The 27,476-nt window shown below is 32.9% G+C and overlaps 1 protein-coding gene across 1 annotated transcript in view; it reads right to left on the bottom strand.

The window, feature by feature from the left end:
* Positions 1–216: 216 nt before the first annotated feature.
* The window catches only part of LOC124369504 (flotillin-2), a 428,795-nt gene continuing 401,535 nt past the window's right edge, over positions 217–27,476 (bottom strand). The window contains exons 2-9 of the mRNA XM_046827518.1: positions 25,722–25,816; positions 24,095–24,296; positions 18,540–18,772; positions 12,368–12,487; positions 11,596–11,810; positions 10,560–10,743; positions 5,228–5,374; positions 217–3,439 (exon numbers count right to left, since the gene is read on the bottom strand). Of these exons, the coding sequence (XP_046683474.1) occupies positions 3,410–3,439; positions 5,228–5,374; positions 10,560–10,743; positions 11,596–11,810; positions 12,368–12,487; positions 18,540–18,772; positions 24,095–24,296; positions 25,722–25,816 (1,226 nt within the window). The 3' untranslated portion in view covers positions 217–3,409. The remainder of the gene's footprint in view (positions 3,440–5,227; positions 5,375–10,559; positions 10,744–11,595; positions 11,811–12,367; positions 12,488–18,539; positions 18,773–24,094; positions 24,297–25,721; positions 25,817–27,476) is intronic.

The following is a 27,476-nucleotide window of genomic DNA, read 5'->3' as shown; positions in this document are numbered from 1 at the left end:
TGCATGTTATTTTTAACCCCTCATGATCACCAATTGTTTTTAGACTTAGATCGCATGTAATTATGTAAACTTATCACACTCCAATTACACAGTGATATTACGTTTCCTGTAATTTCCTTGTAGGGAAGCAAAAAGTTGTTCAGTAGACATTATTCAGTACACAATATTATTTATAAACAAAGTACCAAGAGAAAAGAGGATACAAAATGAAACAACTGAAAAGATTATCTCTTTATTAGAAAAAATGTACCAGATACTAAGGTATGAACACCATGATTGATTTACATGTGTTGCCACAAACTATCACAAAGTTACAAACCAACAGAGATGAACACACATCGTGACAACAAATGCAAAAGAACTTATAATAATCTAACTGTTGAACATAATTCAATGTAATTTAATGTAAAATAGTAGAGAAAAAATTGTGTGCAAGGTTTCTGACAATGCAAACTACATGGCTCGAAGTCCTCAAAAATCTATCTACTATCCGTACATAGTGTCATTGCATAACAGTGTTTGGTTCCAAAAGTTCCGATGGCACACAAAGTGACAGAACCTTGTAAAGCAATACTGAATTCTTAAACCTATAGTAATAAAAATGATAAAATAGACTTTTTACTACACAACTGAATACAGAATGGCAGTGGTCCTACTTAAAGTATACCAGATTTACAACAAGGAAATCAGCAAATTGCATCTATCTAGACCAAGACATTTATTTTTGGTTGATTACATAGACATCACCGTTGTTAACTTGGCAGTTTTGTATATTACCAGTATAAGGAACAGTTTGTCATTGAAATGGGTCAGTTTGGTAAATTGTTAAAATTGTGTCAAACTCAAGAATTTCATAAATAAGACCTTACTATTAAAAATACCAACACCATAAAGTAAACAAGGCAGATATTAAAACTAGTTAATATTTTATCTAACTGTGAGATTCATTAATTCCGTTCATAGACAGTGGCAGTTAATCGACAGTAGTCCAAGTAGATATCCTAACTATAATTTATTTTTAGGATAATAACTGATTTAAAAGGTCTTTCTGTAGAATGGAGGTTAAGAATATAAAATGAGTGTGGAGTCCAAGATATCTAGGAGAAAAAGGTGATGGAAGGGAGGGGACCCAAACTTCTCTGAATGCTGCTATACAGGCAAGTTCACCAGAATCGAGCTGCCTCTACCAGAAATGTTGAGTATTCTGTTTTGGCTCAACAATTGCAGAATAGTCAAACTAATGCTACTGTTAAGTACAGGTGATTTATAAATAGTGTTCAATACTTCAAGAACTGATTCCTTACAAACTAAAATAAAAACTTCCTACAAACAGTTATGTTAATCGTCAAATATCACAAACACTCCAAAAAATTACTACATTACATACTGAATATGAAACAAAAATCTAAATGCAAAAAATCAACCTGCTTTGTACAAAACAGGTAAGATAAAACCGTGTTAATATAAAATTTAGGTTTCTTTAAACATGAAAAAGACATTTATGGTAAATCTGCATTCTCCCTTTGCATTTCAGTTTTGTAAAATTCTCAACAAGTACTGAACATAATTTATGACACATTCTATACTTAACAATTGTCAAACATAATCTGTGAGTAAAAATATATAAATGTTGATAATTTATTAACTGTTACTGTCATCTGGCACTTTCAAATACAATCCAAACACCAAATAATCTGATTTTATCATATTAAATACATTCTTTCAATAGTTTTTCAAAAAATTCACAGTTAACACTTTTAGGAAGGGGTTTTAATGCCCAAATTTGATACTTTCTGTGCAATTCCATAAAATGTAAATCACAAGGCTTATAATCTTCCTGCCACTGATAAGTTCAGTATTCAAGACATAATATAATATCAAAATTAGATGCTAATAGTCGTAAAAATGAAAAATTATATGGATTTGGTTAAGAGATTTGTCTTGTATTGCTCAGCTGATAAATTTAAATTTCTGGAAAATAAAGTTTTAAATTACAGTTGGTTGTATTATTGGATTACTAGTTCATTTGATCATAAATATTCCTATAAGTGAAACTAATATCCTACATTTAACACATTAAAACTATTGTATAAAAATGTACTAAAGAAAAAGTTCTAGCATAAAGTAAATCTGCGGCCAATTTCAATAAAATATATTATGTAAGAAAGGTCAATGCGAAAATAAACATTTCATACCTTAAACATTTTCAAAGTGTATTTATCAAGAAGAAAAATAATTTATTTGTATCATTTCATACTTTTTTGATAAAATATTGTTTGAAAGGCACCAGACACTAATACTTAAATTAAACACAGATTATTATTTGAGTACACCAATGTATTAAGTAAGGGAAGCTGCCATTTATTTAATTTACCAACACTACTATACTAATAACGCACAGGAATACACATTCTCCGACTCATCGAATACATTTCTAATAGTCATGTATGTCTTTATCAGTACTGAGTTGTATTGCAATGTTTATTCGGTATTGTGGACTGTACATTTTTTCCATGGAACTGAATTGGACAGTTGCAATTATTTTATAAACTGCTTTGTATAGTCAGTTTTACATTTGATACTATCTTTTATAGCCATGTTTATTCTTGTACATGAGTTTACCTTATAGTAATTATTAGTAATTTTATATACACCACTACAGTACTAGTTGTAATAATTTTGCCACTGAAAGAATAAACTTAGGTTAATACCTAAACAATATACAGCATGCATATTTAGAGGCGTTTAATAATGCATTGACTAAAATTAACAGAAACAAATAATAGAATGGTAACCCTGTGATAGCTGAATTGTTACTTGATTATGATTATATAGTATTTTTGTAATTTCATTATTTAGCGGGAATAATAAAACTAACCAATCTAGAAATACTTTAGAACATGGTATGATAAACACATGAGCCCTACATAATTCATTGTGTGAATTGACCATGGGTAATGACAAGACCGAGTGTATCAGCTATAAGGCTCATAACATGAAACACTTGATAATATCCCCTTGTTCCTTTAGTGCTAACATTTTAGAGAGCTGCTAATTTCATCATAGGTATTCATATATTTCACTTATTAATTTACATAAAAGTAATTCATATAAAGAAAAAACAATAACGTTTAATCAATTGACAATTCAAGCTGAGTACTCACTTACCATTGAAATGTTAAAGATATAACAAAAATTATAACAAAATAAAGCATAACCAATATTTGCTAGAATAAAAATATGGCATCCATGGTAATCATAATAATACACTAATGTCTCCTTTTGTCTACTAATATATTCCTTTTCAGGATTTACAGCCACAAAATTAATAAAATATAAATTGTAGAATTAGTCATGATGGAGTGAGTGGCATAGCATAACAGTGAGTGGAACTAGGTGACCATCTCCATTATTTGGCACCAGGCACTTTACTGAGCACCTGCGAACACAATATATACACTGAGATTAGTCATGATGGAATGAGTGGCGTAGAATAACTAACAGTGAGTGAACGAACAAGGTACCTTACTTGCAAACACAATATATTCATTGCTGTATTCTTGATGGAATGATCTGAAAAGGTTTAAGCTCAAGTTGACCAGCAGTCAGAACTGGAATTTTTCCTACATTCTGCTCTGCTTGAACTGTTTTATTAATTATTATTACATTAATTACATTTCATACATATGTAATCTGTGTAATAAAATAATGAAAATGAGTCACAACACAAACTATTTGTAAAATAGTAAAGCTAACTAGTATTATTGGGAGGCCACTATTTTTTTACAGATTTTCTTACTGGGGACCTAAAAAAACTGCGTTATAAAAAAGAACAGACTTTACTTGTTATTAAGATCATTGGTTTTTGTTATCTGTCTCCCGAAAGGGAGAAATGTCGGTGAGGGGGCTACTCTGTCCCTATCTACTAATAAATATTAGGTCGTACATATAAAAAATAAAAATATAAAATGTCCAAGTCAACATTTACAAACGATCACATGATCTGAGCTTGAATTTAGGTACTATCTCGGGGGATATTTTTTCATTTTCGCCAAAAGTGTGAGGTGGTGCCAAAGTGAGATGTGATTTGAGATCGGAAAAAGTTAAACGATCTGTGACATGATCTGAGGTCGGGAAAGTACTGATCGGAAATGCCATTGAATCGTGCAGACTTCAATGGCACCACTCTGCACTTCTGGTGACAAAAGAAAAACATCCCTTGAGATAGTACCCAAATTCAATCTCAGATCATGTGAGGGCACGTAAAGGTACTTTACTTTAACTTTGCTACTACTAGTAACATATTTGTGATAAGCTAATCTGAACTTCTTATATCGCATAATAACAAGTAGTAAGTAGATAGGTACAGAGTGGCCTACTTTTCGCTGACATTGGTTCCTTTTCTGAGGCAGAAAACGAAAACGAAATGTTATAATGACTTGTAATTTTTAAAATAAGTCAAATAAAGTCTGTTCTTTCTAATAATGTAGTTTTTTAGGTCCCCAGTTAGAAAAACTCTTCCGAAACTAGTGGCTTCCGGGTATTACCAAAGTAACAAAAATAATTAACCAATATTTTTCACCATATCCTAGAAATAAAAAAAGATCTGTAAGTATAAATCCATAAAAGTGGCAACATTTTATTTTGCTTGCCATATAGAAATATATCAACTGTTCATGATTCTTAAACTTGAACATTGGGTTATCTGAAGGAAGGGAAGAACAAGTAAATCCCTTAATATTGGAAGATAAATATTTGAAAACGAACAATTTGAATAGTAATACACTTATATTTTCCTCCCATTTATATAGGAAAGAATTATAAAGCAATAATAGTAATAGTAATAATACAAGTGAATAATTTGTTAGGAAAATGGTCACTGTGGGCACACAACTCCTCACCACTTACCCTGTCTCTATATTTGCAAACATGAAATAGATATTACTAAATAAATTATCAATATTAATAATATATTTGAGATGCAAAATCTCACAAAGAGGATAAACATGATGTGTAATGGACATTTTATGACACCTCGACCCTCCTTCCTCTAAACACTTCTACTATTTCTATATTCTTTTGCAGTGTTTACTGAACCACGTTCTAATTACAAAATCCAGAAAACTATCCTCACTCAAGAGTCACTAACAAATATCAGAAAAATACCAACACGCTATCAATACGTAAGTTTTGCTCTGCGGTGAAATAACAAAGAGTAAGCACTCACTTTAGAGAGGTCGACACCAGTGAGAGCGTGGACGGAGGGTGGAATCTGCCCTACGAGACGGTTCACTTCTCCAGTGATGTGATCACTGCCACCCAACAGTACGATCTCTTCCGTCTTGGCCAAGGGAGCACTCACCTCTGCTGCAATCTATATATTAACAAATCAGCTGATTAACTTCACACAGGCAAAAAAGACTTAAGCAAACATGATTTTAGAAGTTGTATTCTTATTCATTGCTTATATACACTAAACATCTAATTCAAACACATTTTTCTCAAAATTGAAACAGGCAATTATTTTAGTCAATGTCTTTTAAGTTTTTACTTTCTTTAATCTAAATTAACAACACAGCATGAGTAATGAAAATAAGTCGTTCTTACCAAATGGTTAAAAGTCATTGAATGTTTTTTTGATCTTAAGAAATGATTATATGCGGGGATGTGCACATGCATATATCACAATATGTTACTTGGCAGTTATAATTTTACTTTTAATAAATGTGCTGCTTAAAGTTTTCCTGGTAGAGGCTTTTATTATTTGTTTTGATAATATTTTTAAAGCTTGTAGAGGCTCATTTTGCCTTAATGGATACATTAAAACAGCTGCTTTTCCTGGTTCTGTTTGTTCTCTAGCCATACATTGTTAAAAAATTATGCTTCAAATGTTAGCCATCTTTGTCTCATATAATGACTATGATTGCCGGTTTTCCGAGCTTCATGCATTGCTGTCTGCTTAAAATCTAGAAATACTAAAAGAAATAAGTCTATAAATAAAAATTTCTTAGGTTGTTTTATAAAATATAATAACAACAAAATCTGTCAATGTAATTCAAGTGTTGGAGTGGTTGGAGTTGTGCTTCATAAGAACAATGTTACCTCAAACACGTTGATGCCTTTAATTTTGGTCATAAAATTATGGGAGGTGTCTCATTTTAAACATGTGATTAATGTGCATTAAAAAGTGTTCGAGGTTGGACATAAATAATCAATAAAAATATTTTAAAATGTTAAAAGTATTTGGATGTTTATTAAGTAAAGCCTATTTTTAAAATGAGACACCCCCATTATTCTAAGACCAAATAAGAGTATAAAAGTACTTAAAGTTTAAGATTCTTCTTATGGGCCTAAAATCAAGATGGCCAATAGTACAGTATGATGTTAAGGTGTCTAAATATATAGACTACCTATTATTAAGGCTGGATCTATTTAGGTGTAGGCCTACACTGTAGAGGTCATAAGTTGTTATGCATGATTGGTGTGGGATTTGGTCGAATCAGAGAGTGGGGTTCTAAATGAGTTTGGGCCCAACAAAGGTGCATAGAGGATTCTCATCTGGGCAGTTATCTGAGGGAATCATATGAAATCAAAGGACCATTAGAGCTGAAAAACTGTGGGCTCAGGTAATCCACCAATCACACAGATTGGAGTTGGATGAATTAAAAAGAGTAGGTGTGAATTAAACAGGGGTGAGTGTTGTGGAACCAACACCTTTCCTAGTTACTGTGTATCCTTACTTGCTTTAGTTTTTTTTTGCTGGAAATAAAAAAAAGTTACCTGCATGATCTATCAGGAGAACATACTGTGTTTAAGTACTATCCCCCTCTTAATCGTAATAATAAACAAAAACCTCCTTTTACTGATAATAAATGACAGAAAGTGTCCACAGTCTCTTGTAGGAGGTAAAAGTAAGCATTTAAAGTAATTGAGGCATTATTGGAGACAGATTTCACTTCAAAAAATCCCTTCAAAGTGTTCCAGAATGACTCTAAATCTGGCAAGTCTGATGAGTAATGTATTATCATACCTAACACTGACTGTACTTCAAACATACATTCACAGTCTCATACCTGGAACAAATCTATGGCAAAGTTTCGTCTGCTCAACAAGAAGAAAGTGATAGACATAAACAAAAATTACTATTATGTGGGGACTGCCATGGCTGTCATTTAACGTTTCACTTAATAAACTCAAAGTAATGGGATGCTGTTGGTTTCGTTATGCCTGGAGGTTTAGCTGAGCAAATTTTGAATTTTGACAACATTGATGGTGAAAAACTGGGTTCTGATGATGTGCTTTCAATTACATGGGGGTATAGTCATGTTTCCCGGAATGAAGTTCAAAACACAATAAAATCATTGGACAAACATAGCGGTTCTAAAATAGTCTTACTAGACTTAACGACTCGCCATAAATTAAAAATTTGTTCATGTGTTAATGACAAAATTTAATAAAATGTTAGTCAAGAGTTCAACGTTTCTGTGATCAAGGCAAGTAGAGCAGATAGATACTTATATAGTTGTCATGGAATGCTTTTAAATATAAGAGTAAATGCTGAGATCAGGGAGATAGAAGTGTCTACAACTCATGCCACACTCCACATCAAGAGTACTGACTGCTCCACATTTTCCTTCATCACAGGAGGCATGTGCTGACAACACTTAAGAGAGGGCCCCACATGCTGTGACTGATTTAATGCTGTTCATAGTGCCTGTGCAACACCTTCAAGCTTTGAGCAATTCAGAGGGGGGAAAAGAGAAGCAGTGCTCTTTTGAAAACTGTCAATCAACAGATCCGATTGCACTACCATAGAGACGAGCCTTCATTTATATAGTGCTAATTTATATGGAAATGACCTAAACCTTAGTGATTAGAAGTCTGGTAAAGATATGTGGGTGATTGTGCTATATATCAATTCATATTGAATTTCTAAGATATAAAGTAAATTAATTAGCAGTACCTATGGTGATGTAATTTTAATGAATAAGCACTGGCTCTTCAAGGATGAAATTTATGTGTCTAATGGTTTTAAATTAGCATCAGCATATTGTAGAGATGAGCCATACTAGGGCACCTCTATTTTGATTAAAGACCATATTCAATTTGAAATAATGGATGTCTCACATGTACCCTTAGTCAGACTTCTTGAAACTGTTTGTATATATCTAAATAGTTGTAATGTAATATTTATTTCCTTGTATAGAGTGCCATATAGTAATAGTAACATATGTTTTACGACAACTAAGTGACCTTTTTCGCAATCAGGTTATCGTAACCCTTTGAAAGCCACATCAACATTTTTCGTTGCCAAAAAATCATACTGAAATAACAGGGGGTTGATTACCATGGAGTGGTCACCGTCTAACCACGCAAAACGTACCACACAAAGAAAATTTTCATACTTAAAACCCTTTTTACATTCCATATAATTTAATATGGCTAAGTTTCTAAAATTTTGTTGCAACAAAAACATGTCATTTGTAACATACATTTTTGTAAAACATACAATTATGAGTAAAAATTAAACACAGAATAAGGTTGTAAGCATCAGCTAGATGAGTCAGAACATTAAAACATCGGTACGTACAGTTTGTTATGTTCGAGTCACACTGTTTGCTGAGTTTTATTACATAAATACGGGTAGGAAAAGATCCAGAACAGAGTACATAGATTGTGGAGAAGGCTCACATGGTAAAAAAGTAAAGGACATCCTGTTTTCAGGCATAATTAGGGCTGAAAACATGTGTCCATCTCTTATGTTCTTGACGACATGGTGTGCTGCTTTCCTAAACACAAATGTAAATTTATATAAACTGAGTACGTTTTTGAAAAATAAGAGCAAATCCAAGAACCACAAAATCTATTTGGAACCAAGAGAATTTATGTGTAATATCAGTATTTTATTTATTTACAGACTGTGTGTTAATCCTTCAACTAGTAATCTCGAAACAAATTCGGGAACTCCCTACGTGCTGCCCGCAGTAATCCCAATATCTGTGCAATAAGCACTGGTGCTAAACAGTTTTCACAATAATATTTCTTGATGCACAATAATCTCTCGCTTGAATACGAATGTGGTCTAGCGGAATAAATAAGAAAGAGTTTCAAGTATTTTTAGTCGTTCCCACTAAAATACCCAATCAACGGTATTCAGGCCATATGATGGTATTAAACCAGTTGTTCCAAGTAATCAGGTGATTCTATTTCTGTTTGTAGTGAATACAGGTTGTAACCTCACTTTTACGTTACCGGTTGCCATGATTGTTTTGTTGTGTTTACTGTGAGTAAATAAACGTGGCTGTTTGTGTAATTACTGATTACGTAAAATGGCACTAGAAAGACTTAACTTAGACAAATTTTTGGCTAAGATGCTCCCCTGGGACTTACTGCTTGGCATTTTCCCGCCTTTGAGGAGAGCATGCCACGTGTACAGATAGACCAGCAGCGGCGCTGGGTTTGCGACGTTCAGCTTTGTGTGTCTGACTGTTTTCGAGTCTTTCATACCATCAAAGATTTCTGAGTAGACTTGTGTAATGTTATGAAGTTGTACCTATTGTACCTTAGTATGTTTATGAGAAAATAGTGAATATTTTATCTTATTCTCATATTTTGTAAATATAATAAATTTTGTGCATAATTAAATTAATTTTTGTATAAATACAAAAAATACCTTCAAAAACATTTATTTGAGTGTTTTTTTATAACACATCTACTGTAGTAAACCTAAATTACCGGTAACTCAAAAAACAAAATCGAAAATTAATAAACCTCACTTTTTAGAGCACTCTTACTAAAAAAAAACTATTTCTATTGCAAAAATGTTTATTTGGATGATTTACATGATTACAAAACATTTATCTACTAAGTTGTTTTTCCAAATAATAAAAAAAGTTTTCACAAATACAAAAAATTCTTATTGCTTAATTTTATAAAATAATTAAAAGATGTAATTTAAAAGATTTTAAATACCTTAAGTATATTTATTTTATTTTTTGAGAGATAAAACTGTGATTTTCTTGCTGTACATTTAAATATAAAATTTTCGATTAAAATAATTGAAAAACCTTTGAAAAATTTTGCCTGAAAACCTGTAGAATCTCTAAATATTTCTTGCCACTTCCATATAGGTTACGTAAAAATTTTCATCTGCTTTTTGTCCTTGACATTCAAAGGATTAGTAAAGTCTCATTTTTCTCAAATTCTCCATACTTGGGCCTCAGGGCTATTCTGGACACTTGGTTTTTTAGAGTTCTTCGTTCTGGTAAAATGTCATTGGCCAGTGTGAGATACGGGAGGAACAAAATAATATCATTCTTGGAAAGTGTATTTCAGGTAGGAGTTAAAAAAAAAAGCCAAAACCAATTAAAACCTTAAGTATACGCATAAACACATATCTTAGGTATATGTTAAAGATAAAAATATTGGTATATATATTGATAACATGCATTGCCCTGCTGTATTTTACTTTAGATATGTAATGAAAAGATAACTGAAAATATAACTAACAAAATTATTAAATATTATTACTAATTCCTTTTTAAGAAAAGAAGGATTACCTTAGGCAGAGCATCAAGAACAAGAGACATGATTGCTGCATCCCCGTACTGCTTGTAGACCTGTGCCTTCATTCTCATCCTCTCTGCATCTGCTTTGCCTACACTCTCGATAGCGTAGGCTTCCGCTGTACCTAACAGCTTAATCTTTTCTCCTTCTGCTTTGGCTACCTCCACAGCTTGTGTTCTATAGGAGGAAGAAAGAATTACTTAACTCTCTCAGTTGTGTCAAAATGGAAAAAAAAATGACTTCAAATACCACCAACAGCAGGGTTAGGTGAGCCAACCACAACTAACTAGACTAGTAACCTCGTATTGACTGAGAATTTTGCTTTTTGATTAATAATTTTTCAGACAAGACGACTATAGCACTAAAAACTTCCCAATACCATACTTACATTACAACTGAGAAAATGTCCTATGAAAAAATATAAAGGTTTATTTTTTTTTTTTTTAATTACTCCCATCTTGCCATCTTCTCATTAAATCTCATCTCTAGAACCCTGATAGGAATGAGAAGATGCTTGAAGTTACAATAGATATGCCATTCTTTGCACTCTACCTCATCTTGCTGCTTCATAACAGCCCCCTCTAAACCTTCTTCTGTCACTCAGAAACCTCATACGAACATTGATATTCCCTACTGATAATGAGGTGAATCATTATCACTGAGAAAAAAAACTCCATCTCTATAACCTATTCACTCTAATTGGTCCAGAAAAGGTTCCAAGGGACACCTAAAGATATGTCACCTACATAATGAACAGTAACAACTCCACTGGAATCAATAACTATAGCCTGAGATATAATCTTGAGCTTGAATGTACAGTAAAACTAATAGTGGTACAACTGTGTATAATGTAACTGAGTAGTCAGGTATTTTTTAACTATCTGGGTAACATTACCTATCATTACAAAAATTAAGTAAATCAGCCCAGAGAAAAGGTTGGACTGACTTATATAAGGGTTTATATATATATATATATATATATATATATATATATATAGTTGATTGTAATTTACCAGTATTATAACTCACCTCTTGCCTTCAGCAATTGTCTGGACCTTGTAGCTCTCTGCTTCAGCTGGAAGTCGTACCAAGGCATTCAGCTCTCTCTCTTTCCGTTGCACCTCTTGTTCTTCCACTTCTATCTGTTTTCTTCGTTCTACCACTTCAATTTGTATTTCTTCATTACGGATCTTCTGACGTATTTTTGCTGCTTGTAGTTCATAAGCTAGTTGTGCTTCAGCTTTCTGTCAACATATTTCAATTTAAAAATGTAAAGACTATACTAAATTGTAAATTTCAAAACATTAAAGCAATACTTCATACTTAAATGTTAATATTTATTAAGAATTCACAAAAAAGTAGAAATAAAGTGGTTTTTTTCTCTAAGCACTACATGGTGCTTGTAGATCATTGCTTAAAAAAAAATTGGGATGACAACAAATGACTAATATTAACCATATATTGTCCTGCCAATATTTAAAAAATATAAATCATTGATTCAAATTGAACCATAACTTTCGAGTTCTATTTCTTTGATTCAGAGAAATGAACCAACATTAATGCTATGCAACACTCATTTAATCAGAAACCTTGGATATAAGCATATAAAATTCATACCCTCAAGACTGTCATACTATCCACTATTCCACTATTCCACTGTCATACTATTCATACTATCCACATTGTTCCAAATACTTTTCCTTCAACGTTTTAAAGTGGGAATTAAAAGTAAAGAATTTTAGTACAATGAATAATATGTTAAATATAAAATAAAATAAATTCAGAGAGGAATTTTACTTACGGCAGTGTTGATTTCTTTGTCAAAATTTGCCTTTTGTAACTTGAACATTCTTGAGTTGTCTTCTATTTTTGTGTCAGTATTGTACTTGATATCCATTGCCGATTTTTCACACTCGGCCTCCTAACAACATAAATTAATGGATAAAATAACACAATTAATACATCGTATTAATTAAGCAAATATATTTTATTGCGTATCAATGTGAAATTGAATGAATGTATCAACTATAATTTTTCCTGATACTCATTCAAACCAGTTGTATTGACAGGTACATTTGAGTGCTAACTGAATGATTTCAAGCATTGGGATTGGTAGCTCAACAAATGCCATTAATTTACCTATACACATAAACCTCACTTCCTCCCTCCTATTTTGACCCTCACCAAAACAAGTGGTGGTGACAATATTTTTCTTTATATAGAAAGTTCTTAGTCGATTTCAGGAAAAATTAGGTTGAGTACTTATAAAATGCAAATTGACTTTTGGCTCCTAGACTAAAAGGAATACAAGATGAAAATAAGGCATGAATAGATGGATATAATATACACAATACTGAACCTATTCATCAGTTCGGATATGGGTTTTGGGGGTGAACACACTCCAGCTCCTGTTCTGGTGATAATCTAGGTTCATATACTAAAATTGACATGCCTGCAATGGAGAAGAAGATTACTTATCCAGTGATACATATGTTTACATGCACAGGATCTTGTCATAATATAACGTACCACAGGTATGTCTACAGGCAAAGATGCTCAAGTACCAAAGTATTATGACATCTTGAATTTCATCCATTGAACCGTATACATTACTTTCAAGCTATGTTTTGGATTTTTCTAGTTGTAAGATTGTTACAGAGTTTTAAAACTGTGCAAAATGGTGCATAAGGTCTATTGAGAATTATGAAGAGATTTTTTTAGAGTTTGAATAAATGGTGTTGCTTAGTTAGGTAGGCTATGATTGAAGTATGTTCTTTAAAAATACCCCTTGACTTTTTCATATGAATGGTGCTTTTAACTCTTTCAGACTGAACAGAGACAAGACCTAATAGTTCAGTAGCATACTACCTCAAATTATGCAAGTAGGCATAACTTTCATACATTACCAAACAGGAAACCAGTGATTTTGTGTAAAAATAAACTTGAGTAAATTTTATTTGTCTTTTTATAACAAGAATATTACATATAACTAAAGTTAATGCTGTAATTTTCATCAATGTAGTCACAATGGTGCACTCAGAATTTAGTCAAGGGGGGAAGAGGTGGTTATCAGAGGGTTTCTAAGATGATACCACTAAATAATATGTTTTTACAGTTTTGAAATTCTACTTCGGTCAGTGTTCCACATGTATACACTGTCTAGTTTCTTCTGTTAGAAAGTTACAGACACACACGACCCAGCAGAGATCACTTCTGGCTGGTTTATACCTTCCAGTTGAACCCACCACTGGACACAGCAAAAACCGATGTGTCACTTAAATCTGGTCAACCTTATCGATGTCCAGAAGCGGCACATCACTAACCGCAAATGTTGAGATTCTGGGGTTCATGGGCAATTCAATAGAACTAGTCTACTGTGGGAGATGACTGTTGGAGTTGGTGGGGTTTGTTTCCTAACCTCAGAGGTTCTTGCTAGCCTCAACAAGGATGTGCCACTTTGCCTACTTTGACTGAAGAGGCTGGTTTAGAGCTGGCCTCCCCTTCTTCCGGGGAGACATGGCTTTGAGATCTAGTGCCCTAATTCTTCCTTATGGATCTCGATAGGAGGCAGCCCCTACTCCCTAAGCTTACCCATCCTGAATATCCTGTCACTCCGGAAGCAGCACAAAGGTTCTTACAGGACTAAGTGCAATTTATAAGCTTCTTGTCCTAAGAGAACAAAAAAAGTCACAAACACAGTTGTGGAAAAAATCAATTGTTTTGACATCTGTTAATGCATAATTCAAATGTCCCCATTAATTGAGAATTCCACTGACTGTGAAGTACGTGCTGTTATTTGTTTTCTTGATGCTAAAGGCATGAAAACAATTGAAATTCATAGTCAGAATTGTGAAGCGTTTGGACAAAATACTATAAGTGATAAAAAGATATTCAAATATGTAAGAACTTTAAAAGATTACAGACAAAATTTTAATGATGAGAAACAGAGTGGATCATCCGTAATGCTCATCAACAACTTGGTGCTGAATGTAAATGATAAAGTAAAAATTAACATTTCAATATTTATTTGTTATATGAAGAGTTTCCCCAAGTTTCAAGAAGTGTTCTCTATGACATTTGTATTGAATATAAAAACTATCAAGAAAAATGTTTTGCTGTATGACAATATCCGTCCACATGCGGCAAAACAAACTCATGATCTCACAGCATTTTGCTAGGAAAAATTGTATAATCCCCAAAACAGTCCTAATTTAGCTCCCAGTGACTGATTTGTTTCTTCATCTGAAGAAGCATCTTGAAGATTAGTGCCGCAACAACAACAATAGCATCAAAATGATTGCAATGCAGTCGCTATTAAATCAGGTGGCAATCTTCTATGATGACCATATACAAAAAGTTGGTTTTAGATATAAATACCTTAATATTGATGGTAACTATTAGAAAAGTTAACTGTTAGTTAATATTAGTTAAGTGTGGGCTGTCATATAAAAATTAAATTGTTACAAAGGTTTTATATCGAAACGTACTAACTTAAAAAAATGCTTCTTATTACTGATTTTATTTGGTTAATTTTCAAAACACTTTCAGAGAGAAAAATGAAAATTGGAGGATATATTTTGTAGGTTAATAGCACTTAGTTTTTGACATATTAAAAATATTAGGTGTTCCCTCCCAAAGGAGGTGACCAGTGGCATAGCGAAGGGGGGGTCCGGACCCCCCCCCCCAAAGACATATTAAAAATAAATTAAGCATGGAGCAGGGACAGTTAAAAATATAATTGTCCTTTCGTCTAAATCATAAAGTATCAAACGATACTTTTGGGTTTGGCCTTTCGGATAGTGTAGTGTAATCACGGTATTTGTATAGGGCGCAGTCACGTGATGTCACAAAGTAACCTGAACCGTAACACGGCGAACAGTTTAAATTAGCTGTTACTTCATTCAAATTCGTCTTGAGGACTGCGAATTCGTCTTAAGTTACGACGTTGATTTTAGGTGTCATTAAACTGTAGATGAGTATATAATTATCGAAAAAAAAATCACTTTAGGTCAGAAAATACACCTGAAAAACTCTACTGATTAGAACTACAACTAATTTGGACTTCAGTGATTGAGGTGAACGTGGTATTTTCGATGATAATTTGTTTTATGTTAATGTTAACTCTAAAATAGGTTGCTAGTTTATCTTAATTTTAAAATTTATTGACTTATATATGTTTATTGTAAGTTATCATAATTGTATGGGTATATGTTTTTCTTCTTGTATGGATTCCTGTGTGTGTGTGTGTGTATGTGGTATAAACTGCTTTAGTTATTTATAAATCTTTTATAAACAAACATAAAATAATATGAACTATTAACTTTTCAAAACAAAACTGTAATAACTGGTTGAGTCGTTGAGATAAAAGTGGTACTTAGAATTATGTTATGTTTAGGTATCAATTGAACGCTGACTAATACCTATATAATTATCGAAGAAAAATTTAAAAAATCACTTGCAATACAAAAAATCGTCATTATAACTCATTCATAAATACCTCAATCAGTGAAATCCAAAGTAGCCGAACTTCTAATCAGTAGAGTTTTACTTCTAATCAGTAGAGTTTTTCCGTGCATTTTCTGACCGTTAGTTTGATCTGCACCCGAGCAAAGCTCGAAAATTGCCCTCCTTTTATGAAGGGTTTTCGGTCGTCAGTGGCCCAATGTCCCCGATTTCATTTTCTCCACAGAATATAATTGTGTCAATTATACGCTTGAGTGAAGCTCTGTTTTGTTCTTATTCTTTCTTCTCCTGTGAATCCAACATCACATTGGTGCCTTCCACTCAGCCAGAATCGAACTTCGTAAAGTTTCTGTAGCTATACAAGAAAATTTGTGGTACTAGAGTAGCTGTGAGAGTTGAATTTGCCTATTACATGTTTCCACTTTCTATATGGCATAGTTGCTAAAGCTCCTTATTTTTGGTATTTTTATCAGTGAACTCATTGGTAAATAACACACAAAACGTCCCCCCGGTTTCAGACCCCCTCCCTCCCCGAATGAAATTTCTGGCTACGCTAATGGAGGTGACTCCCTAACTGAAATTTAAAATACATTGTTTAAAGGGAATATAAAACAAGGATATTGACACAAACCAAAATTTAACGTTTTTATCTTTTTGGAAGCTTTTTAGATCAAAATTAAAAATAAAACAATAAAAAAAAAAATTAAAGAATCCAATATAAACAATCAAATAAAATAAGGTATTGCTAATAAATACTCAGCTTTATGACCACTCTATGTAAATATCTGGCCTAGGAACAAAATCTGTAAATTCTGGGTTTTCCTTGTTCTAAGCTCATCCTTAATAACAATCAACATCTTCTTTTAAGTTATACAAGTAGTTTATATGTATAACTATAAGTTAGCATAGAGATTTGTAGGATGGACATTGGAAAAGTTTTAATTTTATGACAATAACAGAGGAGGATATCTGGACACCTAACTGAACAAACTATTGCTACTTAGACTATTGTTATTCTTGTTATGTATCAAGAATGACAATCCTGTTCATGCGGAACCTAATTTTCCGATTGAACCATTTTAGTGCCATAGGTATTTTTCAAGTTGTGCTCTACCAGTGCCAGCCATTTATTACAAATGTGTACCTGCCAGAGCCAGAGGGTTTCTATTCCTTTTTGAAATGTGTTAGTAAACAATTTGTATATCCGTTGTTTGTTACACAAATTTAATTATCTGTTTACCTAATTATAGATAAAAATTCAATCTATTGAAATGGAGTGCTAAAAGTAACCTGACTAAAATTAAAATATTTTTCATCACCAAAAAATTTACATGAACAAGTTTTAGGTTTTTTAATTTGTACCTCCTAATGGCGATGAAATAATTAACTTGGCTTTATTCAATAAATTCACTGTAAAGTCCACTAAATTATGAACACAGTGTTGAAATTTAATGGTAAAATAAAACAAATAAAAAATTATGGCATTTCTTTTGATGCATTTAATGCACAATGCACAATTTTTGAAGTCTTAAAAACAGTTCATGATTTTACACAAAATGTAATGTTGAGGATAAATACAGATAACATTTAAAACACAAGAGTAAAACTAAACTGTTGTTATACTTTGTAAAAGTTATCTAGTTTTTTCAAGAGGAATAACATAAAAAAGTTGCACTTATGAAAAGGAAAACACTATTCTCCACATAAATGTTGATTTTCTTCTCTTCCCACCATCCTTTGTGCTGGCTGCACTACAAATACTGCAGTTCTTCCCCCTATCACTGGAAATTCTTTCAAAATACATGTCAGGATTTGTATCTCCTCTGGAACCTCTGGCAGGACGCTTCATGTAACATTTGTTGGATCAGCCACATTTGGTCTAGACTCTTTTTCTAAAAGCCAATGTCTTGAAAGGTCATTCACAAGAGAAATAGTAAATTCTAGTCTTGTGAGAGGTTTGTCTGTGTTTATAAATAAGAAAATATTTGTAAATAAATAAAATGTTGTTTTTTAATGATATGTTTGTTACGTCCTGTTAACCGGACTTTGGCATTTTAGATGTAGCTTTTAGAATGTCCGGTAAACAAGATGTTGGGACTTTATGCATAGTTTTGTAGATGTTATGATAACAGGAAATTGGCACTTAGAGAGTTAATAAGAAGTTTTGTGATTGAACACATATTTCAATGTAATATTATATGTTCAAATTTTATTAAAATATTAACTATTGAGAGAAGGGGGTTGGAGGGAGTTGCTTCAGCATAAGCACCTCTAGCTCATTGGGTACATACCTACATACTGTATAGTACTTAATCTGGTTTATACACACAACAAAAAACTCATAAATATCTACATGAAAATCATAAAAATACAATATTTTATTTTCTTACATATTTATTTTATTATAATTTCATTTAAATAACATGTAACTATCAAAATCTATTATAATTATGAAACTTTCAAAGGTACAGCTTAATTTCAATTTTAAAAAACTAAGAATATGAGCATACCCTGATCCCTGCGTCCCTGTTAGCTTGCGCTACACCAACATCTGCATCTCGCTTTACTGCAGCTGTCTGAGCTTTACCCAGTGAGGACAAGTACTGGACATCGTCGTACACGTCCTTGATAGTGAACGAGAGTATTTCAATACCCATCCTGCCAACATCAGGAGCGGCCACCTCACGCACAAGGGCAGCAAACTGATCTCTGTCCTTGTAGATCTCCTCTACCGTCAACGTACCTAAACAAAATACAATATTTAGCTTACTGCTATAGGAAAAGTGTGGTAGGAGAGATGATACCAGTAGCTAACAATTTAGAAAATATTGTGAGTCATTTAAACTAAAATTTTGACTATATACGGTGTGGATAGCAAAATTTAATCATGAACACCTAGTTCAGAACAGGTGTCATATTAACAAGAATAAACAATTATACATATTAAATTCTGAAGAAGCCAGCAAAGCAGTGCTATTTTGAGTTCCTGTTATTCTATTTATTTAGTTCAGTTGGGAGAATATTGAACATCTTTGTTGAAACATTCACTGTTTTGTTTTTGAACAAATAGTGAGCTGGAAGAGTAAAATTAAGTAATTAGTTGTTTGGAGATTGTTTTGGGTCAATTTTAAACTGATACCATACATGATGACTTCAATTATACAAAGAGATGCAATGTTGAGTATTTATGCATATCTACAGCTGTCCCATGATACAATGTTATACATCACTTTTACTGCCTGTTCTGTACAGCCATGGAAGTTATTATTTAAAATTCCCCCTCGAGGTATAATTCCATATCTAAATTTACTTCCAAAATAACCATGATAAGCCATTATAGGGGCTTCTAAGATACTGATAGATTTAATTCTTTTCAGAGCAATCAATGGACTGCTTAGCTCATGACACAAACTATTAATATTAATGCTCCAAGAATCAATCCAAGGTGTTAAATTGTAGTAAACATTTGGAATTGTTATTTAATCCTTGTTCTTCAAAACCTTATTTGTTGTAACTTTGATTGAATGACAAAAATGACATAAAGGTATCTTCGAAGTACTGATGGACCATGAGTGCATTCAATAATTAAAGAAACAAACTGGACTATAGAAGACATTGTTGATAAGAGTAGTTTGGTACTTTTAGGACTTTTAGTTGACATCACTAGATCAGTTAATGGTCAACATTGATTTTTTAGCCTTAAATCACTCGTTTAATGTTGAACAAAGTTCAGGAATCTGTTTTTTATTTGCTGAAGTTTAAAACTTTAAGAACCAAAGAAATTTCTAAGAGTGAGTAAAGCAGTTATAAAACAGTCAAGACTCATTGATTGATGAACACTTCTCTAGCTAGCCAATTGGAATTTCTAGCCAGAAAAACTGAAAGTTGTGTGTTTGAAGAATCCTAAACTTTACAGATTGCTTGCTTTTGAGTAATTCATCTGGATTTGGCATATGAAATGGCAGTAAACAATCAGTTTGGTCAGATATATGTATACAAATGATTAGTTGGGAATTTTGTTATTTTTCTTCAGGTTTCTTCAGCAATTTTGATAAAAAATTAAAGCCATAACCATGTAATATATTCAATGTATATCACAATATTAATTATCCCTTGTGTTTAGCTGCCACTCCATATACTCAGGTTTTGTTTTGGGTGCCCACTTGCTCTTTATAAGATCTTACCCTTAATATAAAAAGGAATATGACATATAATAATAATCATTATCTAAAAAAACATACATTCCCAAATAAATTTTCAATCTGCTGTAATGTTCAATATTTCACCTTTTGTTTGGTCAAATCTAAAACTGTTATTGCTAGCACAGCAAACAATTATTCTATTTTAGTTCTTAGGCTCATGCAGCCAACATCATAACTAAAAAATAAGTTCTCCTGTTCATGTTGTGTTCAAACTTTATCCACATAATTAAATTCCTAAAAAATTTCGCCCTTGTTGTGGAGAACTATCTTCAGTTAAGTGATGATTAGTTAAAGGCGCAGAACCTTAACCAACCAACAACCAATATGATTAATAGTGATTAATATAGGTCTTTATCAGAGGCTGCCAGCTTTTTGAGACAATTTGACATAATATTCTTTGTTGTGGATACTTTCTGTCTTGACTATTTCTAAGGGTTCTCTTGTTATCCTTAGATAATAGTTGGGAATTTTTAAGGTACCTATATAGAAAAAAATTTAATTCATGGAATATTTGGCCCCTTGCCGTGGAATAGAAACTTTAGTTTTTTTCAAAAATAATAGAATTTGACAATACAAATTATTCTATTCTATAGCAAGGGCTAAATTTTCCAAGAATGCAACTGTGTGAACAATGTTTCATCTTAGTGTGAGACAGAAAACTAAGATGTTAAAATGTCCTACCATTTTTTTGACATTGGAGTGGACACCAAAGATGGTGTATTTACTACTTACTGTAAATATACAACAAAGAATGTACTGATGTTTATTAACTGGTATCTGCAAGATAATATTGCATTTTTATATTAGTTTATTTATAAAAAAGTGTTCATTCATGTTGAGGGGAGAGGAGGAGGCTGGATGGCTCCCCTCTTGGATCTGCCACTGATAGGGAATGCTCTCAAGACTAATCTTGTTGATGGCAGCACATTCCACTGATTAGCTTAATGGAATAGGGTGGTTGCCTGGTTGGGTGGACAGTATCATCCTATCTCGTCACGCTGTCCTTCATGTTGTTTTAAGTGACTGCTTCTAAACTGAAGTTAAAATTTTCTACTCGCTGTGTGAATATTTGTACACTATTAAAATGGGTTAAAGACTGAGCCTTTTATTGTCTCATGAAGGGAAATTCACATAATTTGGCTTAAAACTTATGTACTATAAACCTTACCAACTACTTTCCTTTTCAGAATTAAAATTCATAATTATTAAATGTCTAATTTTTACATGATATAATTGTGAGAGTAATAATATTCATCTAATTTTTCTGATGCAAGCCCAAGTGTTAATATGACAGAAAAATCATATTTAACATTCCCTTGTTTTTGATTTCTAAGGAGATGAGGAATTTCTGCCTACTACCACATCCCTACAATAATACTGTATACAATATAGTGAGATACCGGTAACTATCAAACCTGTATAGGAAATTCTAAATAGTCTGATATACTGCCCATTATCACATCGCTTCAGCAATTCTGTATTCAAAATTGTGAGATACTGGTAACTATGTAACCTGTACAGGAAATTTTATATAATGTGATATTCTGCACACTATCACACCCCTACAGCAATTCTGTGTACTATAAGACACCTGCTACTATGAAAGCCCTATAACAATTCTGTATATTATATTGAATTCAATGTCACTTCATTCACTAGGTATATGCAGTGGTGTCACTAGTTAAAGTACTACTTGTTACTTTGTTGAAAACTTATATAATTCGAATTTTGAATTATTTATTTTAAGATTTAAGTAAGAGAAATACTGAATACAAGAATTCAGTTCAACAAAAGTTTCTATTTCCATAGCGGTATTTGATTTTGCTCTGACGCAGAGTCGTGTCATCCGCGTGTTGGACTATCTTTCCATTCTGAACTGATAGGGCAAGTTCGTTCACATAAACTAAGAACAGTGCAGGTCCAAGGATAGATCCCTGAGGGACTCCTTGGTTCAAAGGAACTCTCTGTGACTGAACATTGGAAATTTCTACAAACTGATATCTGTCACTGAGGTACGATTTCAACCACTTCAGTGGCAGACCATGCACACCATATGATTCCAGTTTTCGCAAAAGAGTGGCATGGTGAACACAATCAAAGGCTTTCGAAAGATCAAGAAATACACCAACTGTGTGCTCCCGACCCTCCAAACACTCCACGATAGCATCCACAAGGCTTGTGATGGCATCAATTGTTGACATATGTTCTCGAAATCCAAATTGGCTTGAAGAGAGAATGTCAAACCTATTGAGGAAATCCATGAATCTTTCAAAAAAGGTTTTTGAAAGACTTTGCTCAAAACTGGCAGAATTTGATTTTTTTGTGTTGAACTCCCATATCACCCCCGCCACCTCGTTCTCGCTAGCAGGAGAAAGCACCATGGACGATACTGGTCCCGTTATAGGTTCCAAACTAGACCGACTGCTGCTCAAAGGCAGATTCGGCATCGCGATTGGGCTTGTAAAAGTTCATCTCCAATTTTAATTTTTATTGGTTTTGAAAATTTGGAAAAATCTGGTTTTAAATTTGAGTTAATGATGTCCCATGCTACCTTGGATATGTTGTCTGCTCTCTTCAGCCTACTTTCAATGTCATAGGCTTTTGCTGCTTTTATGACTTTCCTGTAAATTCTCTTATAGCTTTTGAAAAAAAATTTAAACCTCTCATTTTGAGATTCCCTAAATATGGAGTAGTAAAATTTAAATTTTTTTCTTGATTTGAGAATGCCCTGGGTAACCCATTGATTTTTTTGAAATTGTTTTCCTTGAACATTTTGAATGAACAAGTGGTGTGATTATGTGTGGTTATACAATAACTGAATGCGTTGAATGCCTCATTTGGGGATTTAAAATTTTTTAAGAAAGTCCAGGATTCCTTTGAAAGAGGCTGAAAGAGACGATCAACATTTCTGGAATGTAGAGACCGTTTGAGTTTTTTTATTTTGGTGTTCGTATTCCGGCCTCACTCCACGGATGGTAACCTCCTACGCAAAATGGTCAGAGATGGCGGTGTCCAATACAGAGACTACAGTAGTTGAAATGTTTGTGATGACATTGTCAATGGCTGTGCTCGATGTAGCGGTCACTCTAGTGGGCAAGTTCACAGCCCACTCCAATCCAAATGAATTTAACACGTCTCGAAGTTGCTGGGTCATGGGGTTGGTGTGGTCTAAGACATTGATATTGAAATCTCCAATTATAATGAAATACTTGGATTTTGGTTGAAAAAAGGACAAAAGTGATTCAAGTTTCTCAAAAAATGTGTCGCTGCAGCCTCTGGAGGATCTATACAATCCGACTATGTTTACCTTCTCAGAGGATTTTAGGTAAACACTGACGGCACTAATTCTAAAGTCCAAGTCAGAACTATAGTTTGTTTTAAAAGGCTCGAATTTTAAATAATCTTTAAAAAAAAGGGCCACACCCCCCTCTTTTAATAAATTGTGATGAAAAGAGTTTGCCAATTGATAATTGTTAATTTTAAACTGAGAAATTGAATTAATACTAAAACTTTGCTCTAAAACAACAAAAACATCAGGATTCAATTCCTCGCATAGCAGTGACAGTTCACTCACTTTGTTGCAATCTGGGCATTTTGATGTACCACAGAAAGATTATTCAAAGAAGTTCACAGAGAAAGTTCATTTGGCCAAAGAGCAGTATGTACTTTAGTACTGTATTGTACATCCTTTGAAGTCAAAACTTTGCATTTTAAACGAAAATGACTTTTTAAGAAAAATTAAAGATTATATTACTTCTTAATATGTAAAACCTTATAAATTTTTATAAAGCTTCTACGATCAAAATCAATAAGTACCTCTGATGTCAATATCAGACACAACACAAGTATATGAGTATACTGACCGAGGATAGCTCTAAGGTGGCCCTCCAGAGTCTGCAGAACTGTGGACTTGATCTCCTTGACGCTCTTGCCCAGGAACTGTTCGGAAGCCGTCTGCAGCAACTCGTCAGCTTTCATGATCTTACACTGAGCCACCCCAGTCACTGTCAGAGGCACTCCTTGTGAAGTCTCCACCATCTCACACATTGGATTCAAAGTCATCACCTATGCAGAACACACTAGTCAACACCAATTGAAATACATGTCAATTTTATCATGCAGATTGTGAATTACTTATGATAACCATACCACAATTATTTACCAAGAACACACATTTACCAAATTTAGTATTTTTGTGGGTTATTAAAGAAGCTAATTTTCCATTGAAAATCCCAGCTTGTATATCTGTGTATGTAATAAACTTTCTTAAGATTTGAAAGCACTTTTTAAAGAGTGAATCTAATGGGCAGAACAACAGTATTTATCAAGTCAATAAAATAATAAAGAATTATCTCATCATAAGCAACTGCTATAGGGCCTCATAAATTCAATGATTAATAAGTTTTGGGTTTTTGGATTTTTAAATCTTAAATAAAAGTGATTTTTTTTAATAACCTTTTGATAAAAACCTTTTCAGTCAAAACTGTTTTAACAAAGAGTAGTTATAAAAATAATTTCTCCTAAAAAATTTGTGTCTTTTTTGTATTCTCTGTTCAAAGGAACACAATAAATTAATTTAAAAATTAATTTTATAACCTTCAGAACATATAAAAATAGTTGTTTAATAAAAACTGGTTACATAAAGACTTTACCTTTGGGAATTATTACTCAGATCTCAAAAACCACAAAATTATCAATGATACTTGTACTTATTTTTTGATAAGTAACAGCTGTACTATGGAATACATTATATGTTAAATAACCTACTAACATTTTCCTAAGTAAATATTTCCTGTTTGTATTTTCTTTCTAAAAATCTTGTTTATTCAACAAATTATATGTTTTCTTAAAATGGCTCAAACACTCTATTACATTCTTAACATTATATAAATTACACAACTGGTGTCTGCAAAATTATTGTCTAATAGTTATAAAAGATTTAAATTTGATTTGCGATAAAAATTACAAATTAAGATGATAAAGGATGAATGATTCTCCTATTTTGATTAAATTCATGCAAGTGCAATTTATAGATATCTATAGAGGCTGTTTTAATTTATGTATAAAATAAATCAATCTTTAACTTTTACAACAAAAATTCATTTACTAAAGAGAAAACAGTTAAATTTATCAATAGTAGTTTAAACCATTTTTTTAAAACTTAAACTATGTACTATATGTAAAATATAAAAAGAACACATGCTAGCTCCATGTCCCAAAGGATAGATAATAATTGTCTGGGCTACATGTTAGTTATATAATTCAAGGGAGAGACTGAATGTATGTGACTAAACATAACAGCCATAACCTTGAGAAAGAGATACTAGATGTCTGCAATGGAAAATGAGAGATATATACATCAAAGGACAGATACTGGACGTTACGGGAGATATCTCAAGGAAGAGATACTATGTGTTTGTGACTGAACATGAGATTTATAACCCAGGGAGATACATAGGATGTCTGTAACCGAACATGATGGCTACATACCTCGAGGGAGAGATACTGGACGTCTGTAACCAGCCACCACGCCCAGGCCCATCCTCCCACGATGGTTGATTTCTTTGTAGAGCCACAACATCCACCTGTAATACACAACACCACTTCAATTCATCTGTTAGTAACTCTCTGAAAGGCCATCAGATTCAGTGCCACAAATTTTTAGAAGCTTTTTAACTGGAAAACATGGTATTGTCAGTATTGTCAGTATTTGTCAGCTTATGTTTACATACTTCAAACCTTGCTTGCACATCTTGTCTTGGAAGTCAGATTACACTTTGTCTTTAGAAGAAATGGTACCCAGAAACAAAGAAGACAACATTTCCCAGATGTCACATCCTATAGATGAATTACCACTAGATTAATTACCTCATCCCTGTTGCATAGTATCTTGCAGATAGAGAACAAAATATAATTGTTTTACAAATTGTGCCTTTTTTTAAGCATATATTTTAAAGCGAAATGTCCCTAAGTAATTGACATTGAATGAACCCCAAACCCCACATATTTGGTGCGAAGTACATTTTTTATACTTTTTTTTTTTTTTGTTATTTGACTTTAAAATATTCAACAGACGCCATTTTGTTAATATTAACGAAAATAACACAATTATTTTCCTCTCACCTCAAACCTATGTGCCAAATTTGGTTTCTTTAGCTTTACTAGTTTTAGAGATAATAATTTGTTAATAAAAATACAAAATGGCGACTAGGGGCTAAACAAAGTGTACTTGGAAAAAGGTTCTTTGCTTTTAGCTTAGAATCACACACAGAATTTGAAAATACATAGCCAGTCCAAAATTTTTGTTACACCCTGTCTATTATTGGTGATATATATGTGATAGAAAATGGTTTAAAGTAGTGCGTTTCTTCAATATTATCGTTATAGCCTCATGCAACACATCAAACAACACAGAGTTTTATTTATTTTTTGTTTCCAGCCAATACTGTACAAATGCGCCAATCATGCTCTGCATCACTACGCTCCTATATCAAAAAGTGAGTGATCATTCGTTGTTCTATATGTGTAAACGTGGTGATGAATGATGAGTGTGTGTTTGGTGAAAAGTAATATAGACTTGACAACAGCAAATAAAACTAGACGAGATGAGAAGTTAAGACTGCTCAGTGGTATTAAACGTGTTGTTGTTGTGAATTTTGTATTAAAAAGTACACAAGAGGAACCTCCATCACGACAAATCTACACCTTCGGCAGAAACAGCAACCTGTCTATGTTCATCACAAGTTAAATTTCACTTCCAGACTATTCTGTACCTCAATCATTGATTAAGATTTTTATTTAAGAGAAGTAAAATACCAAAGGAATAGCGTCTTGAATTCTATCCTAGTCGCACTAGGAATTGAACTACAGTTTTGGAGGCTGCAGAAATGCGGAAAGATGAGGGGAAAAATGAAGATTCCAAAAGATTATATAATGTATGCAATCTTGCAGCTGCTGAGTGTGCACATGACATTAACTGGTATCAACATTTTTATAAGCTGCATTTTCTGGGGAAAAAAGTAGACGATGAGTATGTCATGCAAGCCATGGAAGCAGTCCAGTTTTATTTGGAACACAAATACCACAGGTTTTTATTTACGATTTGATGGAAAAAATATCAGAAGAAAAGTCCGATCTAATAAAAGTTCAAAGGCAAAATTAATAGAGGCATAAGAATACCAGACAGATTACCATCACCATTAATTATACAGATACATTATACGATCATTTACTTTTGTGATATTG

This window comes from Homalodisca vitripennis, chromosome X (assembly GCF_021130785.1).
Source record: "Homalodisca vitripennis isolate AUS2020 chromosome X, UT_GWSS_2.1, whole genome shotgun sequence".
Taxonomy (NCBI): Eukaryota; Metazoa; Arthropoda; class Insecta; order Hemiptera; family Cicadellidae; genus Homalodisca; species Homalodisca vitripennis.
The sequence above is the reverse complement of the archived record's forward strand: the minus strand, read 5'-3'. Positions and strand labels throughout refer to the sequence as shown.